Source organism: Selaginella moellendorffii, unplaced genomic scaffold (genome assembly GCF_000143415.4).
Source record: "Selaginella moellendorffii unplaced genomic scaffold, v1.0 SELMOscaffold_32, whole genome shotgun sequence".
NCBI lineage: Eukaryota > Viridiplantae > Streptophyta > Lycopodiopsida > Selaginellales > Selaginellaceae > Selaginella > Selaginella moellendorffii.
Window position 1 is genome coordinate 145261 of NW_003314293.1, and position 16674 is coordinate 161934.

The 16674-nt window shown below is 44.4% G+C and overlaps 4 protein-coding genes across 4 annotated transcripts; 2 read left to right on the forward strand and 2 right to left on the reverse strand.

Moving 5' to 3' along the window:
* Positions 1 to 4645: 4645 nt before the first annotated feature.
* On the reverse strand, positions 4646 to 6422 carry LOC9649792 (aspartyl protease family protein 2). The gene has a single exon (XM_002976883.2). It carries the CDS (start codon positions 6394 to 6396, stop codon positions 4942 to 4944), a length of 1455 nt encoding a protein of 484 aa, XP_002976929.2. The 5' UTR covers positions 6397 to 6422; the 3' UTR covers positions 4646 to 4941.
* A 468-nt stretch (positions 6423 to 6890) lies between these two features.
* LOC9638387 (actin-related protein 2) lies at positions 6891 to 9447 on the reverse strand. Its single transcript, XM_024681795.1, has 15 exons — positions 9321 to 9447; positions 8747 to 8857; positions 8556 to 8690; positions 8427 to 8498; positions 8298 to 8376; positions 8192 to 8241; positions 8020 to 8123; positions 7890 to 7958; positions 7770 to 7833; positions 7651 to 7719; positions 7510 to 7593; positions 7398 to 7456; positions 7271 to 7337; positions 7137 to 7220; positions 6891 to 7089 (listed from the first exon to the last, which is right to left on the reverse strand). Exons 1-15 carry the CDS (start codon positions 9357 to 9359, stop codon positions 7009 to 7011), a joined length of 1167 nt encoding a protein of 388 aa, XP_024537563.1. The 5' UTR covers positions 9360 to 9447; the 3' UTR covers positions 6891 to 7008.
* LOC9638388 (magnesium transporter MRS2-3) lies at positions 9441 to 11360 on the forward strand. The gene is made up of 7 exons (XM_024681794.1): positions 9441 to 9922; positions 9981 to 10214; positions 10267 to 10395; positions 10474 to 10634; positions 10685 to 10723; positions 10776 to 10998; positions 11058 to 11360. Exons 1-7 carry the CDS (start codon positions 9473 to 9475, stop codon positions 11337 to 11339), a joined length of 1518 nt encoding a protein of 505 aa, XP_024537562.1. The 5' UTR covers positions 9441 to 9472; the 3' UTR covers positions 11340 to 11360.
* A 13-nt stretch (positions 11361 to 11373) lies between these two features.
* LOC9649793 (60S acidic ribosomal protein P3-1) lies at positions 11374 to 12204 on the forward strand. Its single transcript, XM_002976758.2, has 2 exons — positions 11374 to 11603; positions 11970 to 12204. Exons 1-2 carry the CDS (start codon positions 11406 to 11408, stop codon positions 12132 to 12134), a joined length of 363 nt encoding a protein of 120 aa, XP_002976804.1. The 5' UTR covers positions 11374 to 11405; the 3' UTR covers positions 12135 to 12204.
* Positions 12205 to 16674: the final 4470 nt, after the last annotated feature.

Consider the following 16674-nt stretch of genomic DNA (forward strand, 5'->3'; position numbering starts at 1 on the left):
GCGCTAAAGGCTTAGCTCGATTTTTATGAATGGCAAGTAGGAATAGTGGGTAAGTCAAGTATGGCTGACCAACCTAAAGCATAGTTTAACTCCCGTTTGCGTGCTTATCTTTGTTCTGCGTCCGATTTGGGTCTAAGCCCACATTGTACACCATGTTAGCTGGTGGAGTACCATATCCTCATGTTAGGCTACCAGTATGCTGAAATAATACCAGACTCTATTTGGCTTCGTTTTGCATGCTAGTCTTGGCATTGGGATATTGAATGCTCTAGGACTGTTCTAAGTTGCTCTGCGCTCCTATCCTTTCACTCCTTGGGTTGTACATTTGGGAGTCATTCCATGATCCAGTGCCATTTGTCGCGAATGTGACTTCGGGTATCAAAAGTTACCTGTCGACCAGTCCTTACGGACACTCTTACCTTACTGCCACGATGGCAGGAGGTCGGTATTGCTGGTTCCCTTTATTAGCCCCTCTTGTCCAAGTGTTAGCTTACTGGGCTTAGCATCTGTACTTAGCCAGATGAACATAAGGTAGGAACTCCTATGTGTTTCTAGCTGAGCATTCTCGGCCTGGCTCTTAGTTCTCTTTTGCTCTGTCTTGCACTGGCTTGGCAAGAACTCTCGCGTATTGAGATTAATCCCTCAATATCGCTGGATGATAGCTTACCGTGTCTGCCAAACACCCTCGCTATCATGCCCTTTGTGTTAGTCTCATTTCGGTCCCAAATGCTATTTATGGAAAGTGTCCAGATTTGCTCATTTGGCATATCTACGGAATGTAAAGATCGGCCTGAACACAATGGTGTTCGTCCCGTGTCCAAATTCACAATCTAAGGACATTCCATATTTAGTAAGTTTTGAGCTTGTCCCAGAGACTAACTCCAGATACTAAGGGAGGCTTGGGGTGAAAGCCCAAAGCGTGTGTTCCTCAAGGGGGGGGGCTATGGGGGGTTCCAAATGTATAGTAGGGATAGTGGGTAGGTCAGGCATGGCCGACCAACCTGAGGCATAGTCTAGCTCCCGCTTGCGTGCCTGTCCTTGTTCTGCGTCCGGCTTGGGTCTAAGCCCAAGTTCCATTCCATGCTAGCTGGTGGAGTACCCATATCCTCACGTTAGGCCACCGGTATGCCGAAATAGCGCTAGACTCCGTTTGGCTCCGTTTTGCGTGCTGGTCCTGGCATTGGGATGTTGGTTGCTTCAGGATTGTTCCAAGTCGCTCCGGGCCCCTATCCCTTTGCTCCTTGGGCTTTATGCTCGGGAGTTACTCCGTGGTTCGATTCCATCACTCCTTGGCTCCATGCTTGGGAGTTTGGCACCGTTCGTTCGTTCAATGGCTCAAGGCCCTGAACCTCGGGTTCCTATGGACACGTGGCATGTGACACGTGGCATCTGTCACGTGGCACAAAGAGGGTTTAGGTTCCGCTTCGTGGTGTTATCCTATGATAAATCACCATAGGATAAAGGGTGAAAACCACGTGCGCTACACATTGCTCCTTGGCTCCATACTTGGGAGTTTGGCACCATTCCTTTGTTCAGTGGCCCAAAGCTCTAAAACTCAGGTTCCATACCACTATCTTTTGGACACGTGGCATATGGTATGTGGCATGTGACACATGGCACATGAAGGGTTTAGATTTTGCTTCATGGTTATTCTATAATAAATCACCATAGGATAAAGGGTGGCACATGAAGGGTTTAGATTTCGCTTCATGGTTATTCTATAATAAATCACCATAGGATAAAGGGTAAAAATCACGTGTGCTATAATGTTATACTCATTTGGCTTCCACTTCGACCACTTCCATATAGCACTCTTTCGGGTCTACTTTTGGGGCTTTGGGATAATGGGTATGTGTCTATAACTCATTCTTAAATCTATTATACATCCATACATAAGAAAAATTAAATACCAAATATAATACCATTATGTGTTTGCAAGTAGTCCTGCCATATCAAAAGCAAGATCTTGCAGAAATATATGGCACTACTCTTGAAGCACTAGAGCTTCTCTAGTAACATGATCTAAAATTTCATATATATAAGGAGCTCTAGTTCAACTTCACTAGAGCCCCCAATAGAGAGAGGATTATTATGTGAAGATGAAGGTGGACTGTTGGTAAAATTTAAGGATGGAGGTGGAGATTGATATGAAATGAGGGGAATAAGTACAAGTAACAATGACTTTCTTTCAAACCATTTCTATACAAACTTTCAAGGAGCTCAAGGAGAACAAGAAAACTATAGTGACTATAACTTTTCTTGATAGTTTATATACTAAGTTTTAGTCTTGGGAATGAGGTTTATTTATTATAATACTGATAATACTCAAATTCATAAAATGTTAATTTTGGAAATCATAATCATATTTTACTTATAAACATAAGAGCTTTTAAAATTCTAGATTATTGTGTATATACATGCTCTATTATTCTGATGAAAACTTACTCCACTACACATACTACACTTATACCAATTTTCTAAAGTGGATACACTGCCTCTAGCAACGTGAGGAACCAGTCCCAAAGGTTGATAGGCAAACTCACATTTACCACATCAGTATCTTTTTAAAAATTTGATAGGGATATAATTGTTTCTAGTAAGAAGTTTGGGCTGCCTAAGCTTTTCCTTCTCCTTTGTCAGCTACCTCAAGGCATTCACAATCACCTTTCTTCCATTCTTTACTTGTCTATTATATTTGTTTTTCTTAAATAGGAGTAAAGATATGCCAGACACAATGTAAGGAGCATAAGCCAATAGGATGTAAGGATTCTAATGAAATGTTTTCACCTTTGCCCTTAAAATGGATTTGATATTATTTTTTCTTTTAATTTAAATGAGAGTTTAAATGGCTAGAGAGGTCATCATTTGCTACTTCTTGAATATACTTTGTAGGTATTTCTCCTACACCTTATGTCTGGAGTATCTTTGCTCCTATTTAAGAAAAATGTTTTTAGATAAATTTTGCAAGTTGTTCATGCAATTGCTTCTGAACTTCCCATTGCATCTAGTGCTTGCCTGCCACACACATGAGGAAAAACAAATATAATAAACAAGCAAAGAATGGAAGAAAGGTGATTGTGAATGCCTTGAGGTAGTTGACAAAGGAGAAAGAAAAGCTTAGCGAGCCCAAACTTCTTAAAAGAAACAATTATATCCCTATCAAATTTTTAAAAAATACTGATGTAGTAAATATGAGTCTGCCCATTGACCTTTGGGAGTGGTTCATGGCTTTCATGAAGTGGTTATGGAGCTCATGATGCTACTCTACCATGGGGGCATCCTTCAAGTTCATTCACATTCTTTCCTTCACAATCATAAATCAATGGCTATGGTTTCCAATGGCATTTTGTGCTTAAATCTGACCCTTTTCTACTTCATTTCTTTGCATGCCGTTTTTACTATAACATTCTACTATCTTAAATTTTTTTAACAATGAATTTTGAAATAATTTTGAATATCAAAATCATATAAAATGACAGTCTTGTAGCAAATTTAATTGTGAAAGTTCAGTACGTCTTATTTCTACTGATAAAAATAAAGATCGATCTACTAGTGTAACAAAACCCCCACTACGACGTGTAATACAATGTTCTTTTATAAATTTTATAGCTTCTAAAATATCATTTCTAGTTTCTATAAGATTACGAGTTCTTCTTCTTGTTACTAATAAAGCAAATTTAAGATTTATAGAGCTTTCTCTATACCTCATTTGAAATGGATTTCTATACCATTGATTTAATATATTTGTTGAAGCTTGACAATATTCATTATCACTAATTCTTAAATGTCTTCCTCTCATATAACAAGATTCAATTGCAGAGCTTGAATAACAAAGAGATTTTATAAAACTATTTACTAGAAATAATAATAATATATTAAAATACATATTTATATATTATGATAATATTTAATAAAAGTAAAAAAATTATTTTTAAAAAAAGTATGGATATGAGAGCTCAGAATACCAAAATGTGCATATTTGTATTAGCCTGAAACACTAACTTATATATAAAAGAGCAAGTGCTCCGGATTGAATTCAATCTAACACTTATCAAAATCCCACTAAAGTAATATTAGTAAAGAACACCATAACCAAACACTTGGACCTTATATAGATAATTACATAGATGAGAACTATTGCTAACACCTACATTGAGTTTTTATCTATTAACTATTCCTTATATACATAGTTATATATGTGGGTGTGTCTATATATATATATATATATATATATATATATATATATATATATATATATATATATATATATATATATAACTTAAACTCTAACTCTATGTGTATGTTGGAATATGGGAAGAACTATATTAATTATGGTCCAAGACTAAGTTCAAACTTAATTAGATGGTCCATAGTTTACACTAATTAATTTCATAGAAATATATAGAATTTCAAAAGGATGTCTGTTCTATGAGAATCTTTGTGTGACATGAGGTTGGACGAGGTACGCCTAGTTAGCAGACGTCCAGATATAAGTGTCCTGGCGTACCACCCGGTTCAACATGCACCCGATTGGACCATTCGATACGTCCGGCCCGAATCAACCTCGTCTCCACTTGCACACTTGCACGCACGGTCATCTAGCTTCGCAATTAAATGCCTCTGCAAAATATACTGTTGATGAAAATTTAACAGAAAGAGAGAATTCATATTATCATTTTCTTTTCCAAACTATGGTGGACGAGAACGAACACGTCCTTGTGAGAGGAGTCTTGTGCGATGTTGAAAACTTTGCCCCCCCTCGGCAACTTAAACGCGGGGAGCTGCAACTGGACTGACCTCTAGGAAAACAATTCTGGCCAATCCAACCAACGCAGCAGCTAAAACCTCCTAGTCTACGAACTCGAAAAAAGAGAGAAAAAAAAAATACAGACCCTTGTCGAAAGAGTTTGATGATGCAAAGTTGGTGTGTTCTTCCGCTTTTCAATCCATGACGCAATTCGCTGGAGCAAAGCCGATCCTGGAGCGCTCGAGGTCGTGCTCGATCAAGTAATCCTGCTGCTGGTAGTTTCCAATCACGTTAACTCCGCCCTGCGCGACCGCCCCGGCATTCACGAACGCCAGGCAGATGGTCACCACTTGCGGCGTCCTGGCCAAAGGTACCCACACACTCGCTTCTCGGAGCTCCATGTCTACGTTGTTCTTGAAGTGGAGCGTGACGAGCGGAGCCGTTGGTAGCCTCGCGTCACCGGCAGCTACGTCGTAGCACAGCTCCTTTGTAAAATCACTTCCGCTCGTTCGATTGAGGTGTAAGACCCGGCGTCCAAACGCTTCCACCAGTGCTGTGTGAGCCGGCTCCACCAGGAAAGACACCGTCGTTCCAGAGTCGAAATAAGTTCCACCGTTCCCGAGCCTGTCGATCTTGAATGCCGAGCGTGGGATGTGGAGCAGCTCCCCCCCGACACTTATTCCTTGCAAGCCGACGTAGTAGAAGTCGACGATACTCGCAATTGGAGGCTCCTGCTCCAGAGATAGATACTGGAAGTGGTGCGCTGGAATTCCCGAGTCCCCGAAAATTATAACTCCGGACGAGTTGAGATGCTCTGCTCGGTTCGGGAAGCAGTAGGAGAACCTGTCCGATAGCCCGCTCTTACTCCGGCTCCCAATCTGAGCGGGAAACGAGAAACTCCCCCGGTTGAGTCCCAGAGTTCCCGACGAAAAGTCTACCGGACGCTGGAGGTCTTTGCTTGCGCAGCCGAATATCACGTCCCCCAGGGTCGACGCCGCTCCATCCCAGCTCTGCAGGCTGAAAATCTCCCGGGCGATGACACCGTACGCCTCGCTTCCGTCCAAGTATGCCACTTGGAAGCTGCACGAGCCTGTGGACCGGTTGCAAGCGCTCTGGAATCCCAACTTGCTGCGGCCGAGGCACACCGAGGAGGTGCAAGGCTCGGAGATGAAAGACGACGACAGCCCCGGATTGAAAGGCGGAACTTTGGTGGGAGAACAGTTGGTGCACGACGTCCCCTGGACCCAAGTTAGCTCGCTTGCGGTGTCAACCAACAGAAGGACTTCCCTGGGAGGCGTACCAATCTTCGTTTGCATGTAGTAAGCGGTGGTGAGCTGAGCGAGTGACGAAACCGGATCTTCACGCGACTTTGACACTTCATGTTGCCTCTCAACCTGTGCCTGGGCCGTTCTTCTCGACCGCGACAATTCTCTTCCCGTTATGCTGAAGCATCTGGCTCGAGGAGCAGCAGCATCATTTGGCGAGCTGAGAAGAAGCGATCGCAAATGGAGACGATCGGGTCGGCCGGTGGTATTCCAGCAGCTTACCTGCATTAGCAGCAGGAGCAGGAGCAAGTAAATCAGGAGGATGATTGCTGATGCATGCATTCTAACAGCCACACAATCAAGCAGCATCTTCACCAAGCTCATGAATGCCTTATCAACGAGGAGAAAACCAACTTAAACAAATTGCAAGAGAGAAACTTACGAGGATCTATATTGCGTGACGACGATTCCTTGCTCGGCTCGGCTCGACCGCTCGTGTAGAAAAACCCCGCTGCAAGCGATTGACCAAGCGAATTCTCTGGACGACTTCTACCATGTTTCCAAGGGATTTAAGACCTGGTTGCGTTGTTTCCAAAGGATCTGCAGCTGAATTTTGTGAGAATGATTATGAACTGCGGTTGCCAACGAAAATATATATCAGGCAAATGATTGTACGGTTGCCGCGAGTTAAAGCCAAGCCTGCGCAAGCGGTCATGTCCATCACTGAGAGAAACAGCGGATTATTTCCAGTAAATTCAGAAATAAACAAAACAGTAGCTTACAGATTAGACAAGAGCATGACGTTTTGACCATGTGTGAAGTTTAATCAGCATGACGTTTGTGTCGAACGCCGACGAATCTCTTAGTTCTGCCAGAACTACAAGCAAAAAGGTGTTACATACAGATATGAAAATGCTGTACACAAACGGAAGACTCCCTCGCAGATTCGAAGGACAAGGCGAGCACTCAAGCCTGGGTCAGCCTACAACGATTTCTCTATGCCTGTCCACATTTGCGAAGACATCTAAAACCCTCTTCTTCGTACTCTTGTCTTGTAATCCAGAAATCAGATGTATCCTGCGCGGTTGAGCTGTTGAATTAGCAAGTAAAATGTTTTCAAGTACCTTCATGATGCCAGCTAAAACTGCACCACCCAAGTAAACCATGTGCTTCCGCCGGGGAGGGTCTTCAATTCGAAGCTTGAACTTCTGCAACCATTTGTAGTTTAGAAACGAAACGACAATAAGACTACCCTCACCTTCAAACCCTCTTTATTTCCTTTCAAAACTGTCTTGAGGTAAAAATCTCGAATCTCCCTCTCTAACCTGGCCAAAGGAGACGAAACCGTACATTTGACATCAAGAGCTCTAAATAGAAACACTTACCGGCTAGGTAGACCAGGATACATTGTGCTTCCTCCACTTAGGACAATGTGTTGATAAAGCTGCAGTCCTACCACAAGTAAAAATCTCAAGGACACAGCAAAAAAGGATTTACCGTCATCCGATTGTCAATGTCCATTTCTTGAATGCATCTGAATACAAGCTCGGCAAGTCCTCCTCCTTCCATATCCAGCAGTTCCTGGACAAAACTCTCTAAAGTTACAACGTGAATACCAGCAAAGGTAACAGTGCTAACCGGATTGAACAACGCTTCTGGTGCTTGGAAGCGTTCCGCGCCTACCTTTATGACTCGTCCATCTGGCAACTGAAAACAAACAGATTTTATAAGTTCACCCCAGGTTACAAATTACAAACCGTATATTGCTTCACCACAATAGTTGTCTCCAGTGCCAATTGAGTTTCTCGCTTGTAGTCAAAACTTTAAGACAACAATTTTAGTTAGAAATCAGCTCGTGATCTAGCACGCTGACAAACCTGACATAACATAGCCTCTCTTTCATTTCCCTTACTGTTTCAAAGTCCGCGCTCCTGTTAAAAGCGTACCTACAAGGAGAAAAAGAAACACCAAGCTAAAATGAACTAGTATAAAAGCAGTCAGCTTTACCCTCTACGGAGCAGAAGATCGATAAGGTAGGAGGTAACATGACGCCCTGCAATATTCATGCGTTTTGTGAGGTGAGGGAACGAGTACCCATCTACAACAGGTACCTAGCACCACGGTTACAGTTACAATCGAGATGACAAACGAGAAAGATAAAGTAGAAGTTGATACTTACAATGTGTGTAACTCCGTCTCCAGAGTCAACTACGAGCCCCGTTAATAATCCTGCTCATTCAAGAAAACACAACAGTACATTAACGTAAGGTCTTTGCTCAAAGAACCTTGGGCATAGAGTGTTAAAACGGCCTGAATTTGGATATAAACAGCTGCAAAATTGTACTTCTCAAACATAGTCTCAACCTGATTAAAACCTTTGGTTATGGCTAGAAACCAGGTTCAAAAGAACGTACCATTCTTTCGCGATTCTTAGTAGGATTAAGTGGAGGATCAGTAAGCAATATTTTGCACTCCGAAGGGTTAATCTGTAATATTTCACCATCATAGACGTGCCACAAAAACATTTGAACCGTGGAACTTACTCTTAGAACGTTCTGAAATGCATGATCCCAGACGTGCCCCATATCTTCCCAACTTTGTACAATGCCATTGCTCACCGGATACGATACCTCAAGCTGATGTCTTAGTTCTGTACACGCATCCCCCACAACTATGTCCTGCCTCTTACATGATTAAAAGAACGAAAAGAAAAATTTGACGAAGCAAACTATACCTTTAATTCCTGCTCCGTGAGCGACTCTTCGTACCGGAGCATTGGCCTTCCAACCATGCAGGGAAAAACCGCAGTGGGAAAATTCTCACCCGCAAACCCGCATTTGATGAACTGCACGAAGAATAATAGTCACTTTCTAATGAGATATCAAGATCACAAAAACTCCGGACAGCAAGGAGGAAGAATAAATCTCTCTGGAGTCTGTAGGTGGTATTTATCTCTCTCTCCAGCAGACGCTCTGGAACGAAAAGAGCTCGTGTATGAGACACAATAAATTTGTCTTTCTTTCCCAACCAGGAAAAGATATCTAGAAAGGAGTTTCCTTTCAGGAGAGCCCAAACAAGCCAACAGAACAAATATAAATCGAAAATGCGGCTGGAAGATCGTCCTGAGAGAAATCACGGATTCTCACAGAGAGCAAGCAAGAGCACGGATTATCCCGACTAGCAGTGCCTCAAATGCAGCAGGGAAACCAAGGCGAGAAGGCGAGAGAGAGGAGAAAGAGAGACCAAGTACGGATTTCCTCCCTAGAATGCACAGCTGCGAGCGCTGGAGCCAAATCTCGAGATCTTACCCCTGTTCCATTGTCACAGACGATGACATCGTGTGCCATCGCCAGAGGATCGGCGCCCCCAGCGCCTCGCGAGAGAGGAAGGGACCACAAACCCTAACCCCGTTATTTTGCTGTAGACAGAGCATTAGGGTTTTTCGGGGTAGAGTAGTGCTATGCAGCATTTGCGGCATCGAGGAGGAGGAGGAGGAGGAGGAGCTACGCCACTGCTCGGCGGCGCGGACGCATCGATCGCCGCCGAGAATGCCGAATTCAAGGCGGCGTCCGGGCGGACGCCCATGGGAATGCGCAAGAAAGGAATGGGGGTGAGAATGTGGCTCGTGATCAACAGCTCCGGCGTCCAGCGCCTCGAGGCCGGTAAACACGCGATAATGCGAAGAACATCGCTGCCGGCTAGGGACTTGAGGATTCTGGACCCGCTGCTGTCGTATCCATCCACGATTTTGGGGCGGGAGCGCGCCATCGTCGTGAATCTAGAGCACATCAAGGCGATTATCTCGGCTCACGAGGTCCTGCTTCTCAATTCCAAGGACCCTCTCGTTGCTCCGTTCGTGAACGAGCTTAGAGGTCGGCTTCCAGTTCACTACAACGCTCTGGGACAACAGGTAAGAAAAGGAAGTTTTATTCTCTCGTACTTTCTCTTATACGTAAGAAACTTTCCAGGTTCCAGGGGATGGTGGTGGTGGGATGAGCGACACCGAAATCCCATCGAGACCATCTCAGGATGATGAAACTAACGGATCCATCGACGCCTCCATCTCATTAGAAGCTCCTGAAGGTTCCAGTTTCAAGTTTAGCAATGATCTCCAGAACAAAGGCGGGCCTAGCGTATTGCCTTTCGAATTTCGAGCTCTGGAAGCTTGTCTCGAGGCTGCTTGTAGTTGCCTTGATGCGGAGGTGATTCAAGCTCTTTCCGGGTTCGCTATTTGAATTAATTGTTTTCTTACAGACAAATGCACTGGAACAACAAGCATATCCTGCCTTGGACGAGCTCACGTCGAAGATCAGCACACTCAATCTCGAGCGTGTAAGATTGATAAAGTCTCGGCTCGTTGCCATATCAGGGCGTGTCCAGAAGGTAAGAGCTATCATTTAGATGCTTCTTACGCTTTGGGGTGATTTTTTCTTTTCTTTTTCGTGATTTTGAATCTCAAAGGTCAGAGATGAGATAGAGCAATTGTTAGACGATGATGGAGACATGGCTGAAATGTACTTGACAGATAAGCTATCTCGCCAGCAGCTGGATGGAGTGCCATCGCCTCCTGCCTATGACATGGACGAGGAAGAAAAAGACAATGCTGAAGAGAACGAACAAAGGTAGGTCTTAAATCAGAACTAAGTTCTGATTTAATCCTTGCTCTCAACAGGCTCGATGACAGACAGGCTGCCGAGAAGAACCAATTCGTGTAAGAAAGTTTCCTTTCACTGCGGTGTTCGCTGAATTTTGGACGTTTCCAGGCCCGACGTGAAAGCGGAAGCTCAAACCGCGTTTGAAGCCATGCGAGAAACCTTGAGTGGACTTCACAAGGGCGATGGACTCAGCAGCAGCTCCCGGAGCAGCAACAAGAGCAGCAGTAACCACAGCAACCACCCAAAGCAAAACCTCGACGTGGAGGAGCTGGAGATGCTGCTCGAGGCCTACTTCGTCCAGATCGATGGCACACTCAACAAGCTCTCAACTGTAAGTTTCTCTTTAGTCTCCAAAGAGATAGATTCCAATCTTTGCAAACTTGTGAGCAGCTCAGGGACTACGTCGAAGACACGGAAGACTACATCAACATAATGCTGGACGACAAGCAAAACCATCTCTTGCAAATGGGGGTGATGCTCACGACCGCGACGCTGGTGGTGAGTGGATTCATCGTCGTCACTGGGATCTTTGGGATGAACATAAGGATCTCTCTTTTCAACGAGGGGACGCTCACGCAGTTCCTTTGGGTCGTCGGCGGCGCGGGCGTTGGAGCGCTCCTGGTGTATATTCTTGTCATTGGATGGTGTAGATATAAGCGCCTCCTTGAATAAATCTGGGCCGTTAGATATGACTCAAATTGAAGTTCTCTTCTGCTCTGACCTAACCCTAGGGCGGCTATGGCGGTCTTTACATTCGTGTGCAAGCACACTGGCGGCTCTTGGAACGCCAAGCAACGGGGAGGCGATCTAGAAGGCAGCGCTGCGAATCCGCTGGAGCTCCAGAAGCAGATGCGCGATCTGGCGCTGCAATCCGCGGGCGCCGGTGCCGTCTCTGTGGATTTCGCGCTCATCACACCCTCGGCTGGGGTTCTCCAGGTAAGCGATCGCTCGCTCTGCCTGGTTTCGTTTCTAGGGTCCTGGTAAAAGCAGAGGTTTTTGATCTTGTGAATGAGATAATCTCTCGTCGATCCCAGGTAGATTTCTCTTGCATCATTTTAGGTGGTGAGCTACTGCTGTGTCCTCCAGGCAGATGGTTCAATCCATGGTGCTAGATTTCTCTTCTAGATCGAGTTTGCTGAGTGATGTAAATCGAAAGACCGATGAGCTATGCCAGTTTTTGGCTATCGCTCTGTCCATGAGGTTTCTTTTATGTCATAGTTACACTGACAGCAAGCTCTTAACTGATCTCTTCGTTTAGTTTGCTCGTTTTGAGTCGCTCACTTCTTCGTGTTGGTGATCTAGGTGATTGTTGGAGGCGGCGCTGGCGGAGCAGCGTTCGCTAGCGGTGGTGGAGCTCCAGCGGCTGGTGGCGCCGCCGCCGCCGCCCCAGCCCCAGCGGAGGAAGAAAAGAAGGAAGAGAAGGAAGCCAGCGAAGACGAAGACATGGGATTCTCCCTCTTCGACTAGGTGCGCTTCCCATTGCGCTTCTTCCCTTGTTTCCTTGCTCAAGCTAGAGAAACTTACGAGTTTTGGATCACTCTTGTCCCCTCGTTCGTGGGCTTCTAAAGATCTGGGGCCTTTACAGCAATCTCCCGGCCACGCCAGCTCCAACTTTGATCATCCACAAGAAAGCCAGCCACATTGGAACGTTGTGCTTTCGTCGCCCCCATACGTAAAACTTGAGAAGCGTGTGAAGACCGGGGAGAGGATGGAATATACCCTGTCCGCTAGGCCATGAGGTAATAGATGTGGTGCGCGATGAAGAGGCGATCCGACGGCGACGTAGTGGAGGAGATCGACGGCGAAGAGGGCCGCGCTCCACTCCATGATCTTGTTCTGGAGGGCGTCGAGGATCCAGTGCGTGGTGATGGCTAGGGTTGATGCGACGAGGCTGTGCGCGAAGGCGATGACGCTGCTGCAGGCGCGGATCCGCCAGCGCCGGAAGCAAATCGACCAGGCGATGGTGTACTGAGCCAGGATTGCGCCGGCGCCGCTGCCGCCGCGAGATTCTGGGCCTGGGATTGAGCTGCATTGTCAAAATCAAATGTCATCTTGCGCGGGAAAACTTCACACGAAAGGGAGTCGGAGCAGAACCCTAATCTGGCAAACGCTTTGAGCACAACTTCCATCCCGATTGTAGGTAGAGCTCAAGACATGTCCAGTTAGTAAGTCGTTAAACGGGTACACAAGCAGGTTTGATGGCGGTTCATCACCCGGACCTCCAACCACACCAGAATGTTTCCTGGCCGACTCAAATACCGGGCAAGTGTAAACCATTGCCAAGAGGAAGGTCATCAAAATAAAGAGCCTCGTCATTGAAAATCCAATAGAATGTAAGGGTTTGGTATCATTGTTATGAGACAAAGTGATTTCCTCTTTTTTGTTTTGCTGAAAATATACTTTAGAGTTTTGCTGGAATTACTTCCAGTAAAACAAATGCCAAGAATTTCTTGTTAAGTTGGAAGGGGATGGGGACAAGAACAGAACTTTTGAAACCAATGGGGGCGTGGAACTCTTTCAACAATGCCCTGCACATTGAAAGGTAGAATCCTTGTTATGGTTAGTACTGTCATCGAATCAATATAAGCAAGTTTGTTTCCTTTTCCATAGATTATGTTCTTACATGTCTATTTGAAAAATGCTTTGGAGATGTGACACCGTGATACTCAGCCTCCAAAACTTGAGCCATGTAGTGGAGGAGCCTGACAGCGAATAAGGCAGTAAGTGGGGGAATTAAATCCAGAGTGTGAGATGGAGACCTTGTGGATGTGAGGGAGAACATTTGCATAGCATTATATGTTTTTTTCTTGTTAAATGGTATTTATGAAAAAAAAAAAGAAATTGGGTGATATGGAATTGCAGAACTAGATGCTGTAAAGTCCACAGTGTGAACAACTGAGCTCAAACATTGGTCCCAATGCAAACTAGACCTCCAAGCAAAAGCCACCACCTCCGAGGCCATAATCGAGCCTCTATTGTCTTTAAAGTGCTAGAAGCCCATGCGTACCAAATTTGCCACTGGCTTGGGGTCACCGAAAACTGTACACCACACCTGCTATGCAATCCTCCACTGTGTCTAAGAAGGTCCGTGTGGTCGGCAGCCAATCACGGTTGCAGTAGTAGATTCAAGTGTATGAAGGGTACAAAGGTAGTGTACTCTCTCTCCTCTCCTTTATATCATCATACACGTCCATCCATACATTTACACTGTACCAAGAGCCAAAATGCATTATATGTGGGGTTCTTACTTTTCCTCATGGACAAGGCTATGTTACAACCATATGGAGAAGCCTACAGGAGATTAATTCCCATGGACTTAATGGTGCGTAAAACTTTCTTCCGGCTCAGATTGCTCCTATATGACCAAGTTCTTGTGATCTCATTCAAACAGCACTTGAGAACTCTGAAGTTGAAAGTTATCTACGGTTGTGAGATTGGGGATGTGTTGGTTTGGGAGATAGAAATTTGGACGCTGGGATTGTTATTCAGATCACAGCAATGGTAATATTTTGAATTTTATTTGACCGGCTGAGTTTCTAACTGTCAATTGCCAAGGTTTCTTCGTTCATGGAGAGGGAGGCACCTCCTGGCATTTTAGAAAGCACCCTGGAAGCTCACTATTGCAAAATAAAGACAGACATGAATTATAGACTTGGGATTCTATTTCATTCATTTTCCCAGGCAACATTTGTGGGGTGGTTGATATTCCAAGTGTTCAAGTGCAATGCACAAGTGTCAAAAGGATGCACCACTGCTCCCCTTCCCAAAGCAGCGATAAAGCGTTTGTCTTTACAAGATGGACATGAAGTGACTTGCTTCAACGAGTGCCAAATGAGCCGACCGAGGAGGCATGTAAGAAGGCCATCAAGTCCATAGCAAAGGGAAAATACCATCAAAAATCAGCATGCAAAGTTGGAACTCTTACCTTCACTCTCAACCAATATGTTGTGGCCTCCAGAATTGGTGCCGCCATGTTGACACTTCGTGATTCCTCAAGAATTTGTCCAATGCCACTGTCGCAAAAGAGTCTGTCGTAGTTGGCCTTGGCCACCCTACATTGTCAGGATTTTGTCCTACTGCTCCCAGTAAGGTATTGCCTGTTTCTTTAGCATGTGCCGCACAAAGGTTGCACCATTGGCCCAATCGAATTCCTTATGGCCAGCAATGCTCTTGAGCATTTCATCTTCCACGCAGTTTGCAACACCACAATGCTCAAGCAGCTTGTGTTTAAGCCACCGCACCAGTGACAAGAGGCCTTGGTTGTCAGCTAGATTCGTGATGAGTTCAACTGCAGAGGTGGTGTCGTTAATTGCAGCAGCCTCCTTGTTGTGCAACGGTCCGCATCTTGGACTGCAAGAGCTGCCCCTCATCCATCCACTTTCTCTGCTTAGTTTCAAACCCGCATGAACCTCTTGCTAGCAATAGAAGAAATTAGTATTTTTGAAGTGCTGCTTATGTGGCCATATGTGCATTGTCTAAAATATCTGAAACAGGCACTGGAGCCTCGCATTGCAGTCTTAATCGGGAAAGGATGGCAGTGGACTGCTTCTGTCCTCTGCCAGTGTAAGCACCTGACCATACCTGCAGCTGTATCTCCATCGACACGGAATCTTCATCGTCAGCCGCTACTTCACCTAACTGTTGCCTCCTCCTGTGGCCTCCACGTCCTTGTCATCTTCAGCTTCTCAATGGTGCAGGTGTTGGTGCCTACCTTGCTCAGATGCTGATGCAAGAACACTTGCCACAAATCAAGGGTGGTAAAGTATTAAAAGTATTGTGGAGTTTTAGCACTATCACTTTTCTTCCGAGCACAAGCCCGAGCAGAGCTTTGGTAGAGATTCCAATACTTGCCTGTCATGTGGTTCATCATGTTGTACAGAAAAACTACAGTAGCCTAGCTTACATTACTCTTGTTGCAAACCACCTCACGCTTTCCAACATGGTGGCTTGATTGGAACCTCTCTAACTTGGCCAACTCTACCTCCCCTTGTGAGATTCATATACAAATGCCCCAATCTGAGTGATCCTTGCAGCTGGGATGTTGCGGGGTGGGTCTTGAAGGATATGTTGAATGGCATGTTGGACCATACAACCCCTACACGTAATGGCATGGTTTCTGTGCTTTTGATGGAGCGATGTACCAGCAAGTTATACATCTTATTAAACTTGCTGCCACCCAACAACCCCTTGAATGTTCTTAAGTAAAAACTACCTTGATTTTCTCGCATTGAGACCACCACTACCACCACCACCACCACCATTCCCATCCTAAGTCATCTTCAACAATCAATCCAATCATTCAACTATATTGTCTTTATAACAAGAGAGGAAAAATTGTCCAGCCAGTCAATTCAAATATGTCTAATTGTTCATTTAGAACACTTTTCAATAATCATTTCATTTGAAGCATAAAACTTAGGGTTTAAGGTAAGGACTCACATTTCATCAATAACATTAAACTTCATTTGGCTATATTTTATGTGCCATGCTAGTTTTAATGTTTAGATTCTAGATGCTTTAGAACTATTATAATATTTTTCTACACTCCTTAGCCATATACCTGGGACTTCAATCCCTTTATTTAATGGTTCAAGACCTTTAAAACTTTGTTACATTTAGCATATATGTGGAAGTGTTAGGTCTTGCTTCATGGTTAGCTTATAATAATTCACTATAGTATAAAGTCAAAACCTCATGCATTACAAATATGATAGCTTACTCCTTGTTAACTTGAATAATAAAAATCAAGTGAATCATATTTAATGGAAGCATTGGTAAGAGAGTATAAGAGTTTAAATTACTATATTGCCTTGATCCAAACATGAAGATAGTTACTCCCTTAGTGTAATGCATAAGTACTCACAAATGTTAGTTTTTATGTAAGTGACTATAAGTCAGTAATAGGAGGCTTATATCCAACAGAAAGTAAGAACACATATGAGTGGAAGAAAAGATTTTAAGTGGATCTTTGACTATATCTATGGCTTATTTATGGCTCTAGTAATAG

What these genes read in the sequence shown, in the direction of transcription:
- LOC9638387 (XM_024681795.1), bottom strand. Translation starts at nt 9,359, where the DNA reads ATGGCACACGATGTCATCGTCTGTGACAATGGAACAGGG. An exon ending in GAGACGGAGTTACACACATT is followed by an intron (nt 8,124 to 8,191) that starts GTAAGTATCAAC and finishes CCGTGGTGCTAG; the next exon opens with GTACCTGTTGTAGATGGGTA. An exon ending in ACATTGACAATCGGATGACG is followed by an intron (nt 7,457 to 7,509) that starts GTAAATCCTTTT and finishes GTAGGACTGCAG; the next exon opens with CTTTATCAACACATTGTCCT.
- LOC9649793 (XM_002976758.2), top strand. Translation starts at nt 11,406, where the DNA reads ATGGCGGTCTTTACATTCGTGTGCAAGCACACTGGCGGCTCTTGGAAC. An exon ending in CCTCGGCTGGGGTTCTCCAG is followed by an intron (nt 11,604 to 11,969) that starts GTAAGCGATCGC and finishes TTGGTGATCTAG; the next exon opens with GTGATTGTTGGAGGCGGCGC.
- LOC9638388 (XM_024681794.1), top strand. Translation starts at nt 9,473, where the DNA reads ATGCAGCATTTGCGGCATCGAGGAGGAGGAGGAGGAGGAGGAGCTACG. An exon ending in GTAGTTGCCTTGATGCGGAG is followed by an intron (nt 10,215 to 10,266) that starts GTGATTCAAGCT and finishes GTTTTCTTACAG; the next exon opens with ACAAATGCACTGGAACAACA. An exon ending in TATCAGGGCGTGTCCAGAAG is followed by an intron (nt 10,396 to 10,473) that starts GTAAGAGCTATC and finishes TGAATCTCAAAG; the next exon opens with GTCAGAGATGAGATAGAGCA.
- LOC9649792 (XM_002976883.2), bottom strand. Translation starts at nt 6,396, where the DNA reads ATGAGCTTGGTGAAGATGCTGCTTGATTGTGTGGCTGTTAGAATGCAT.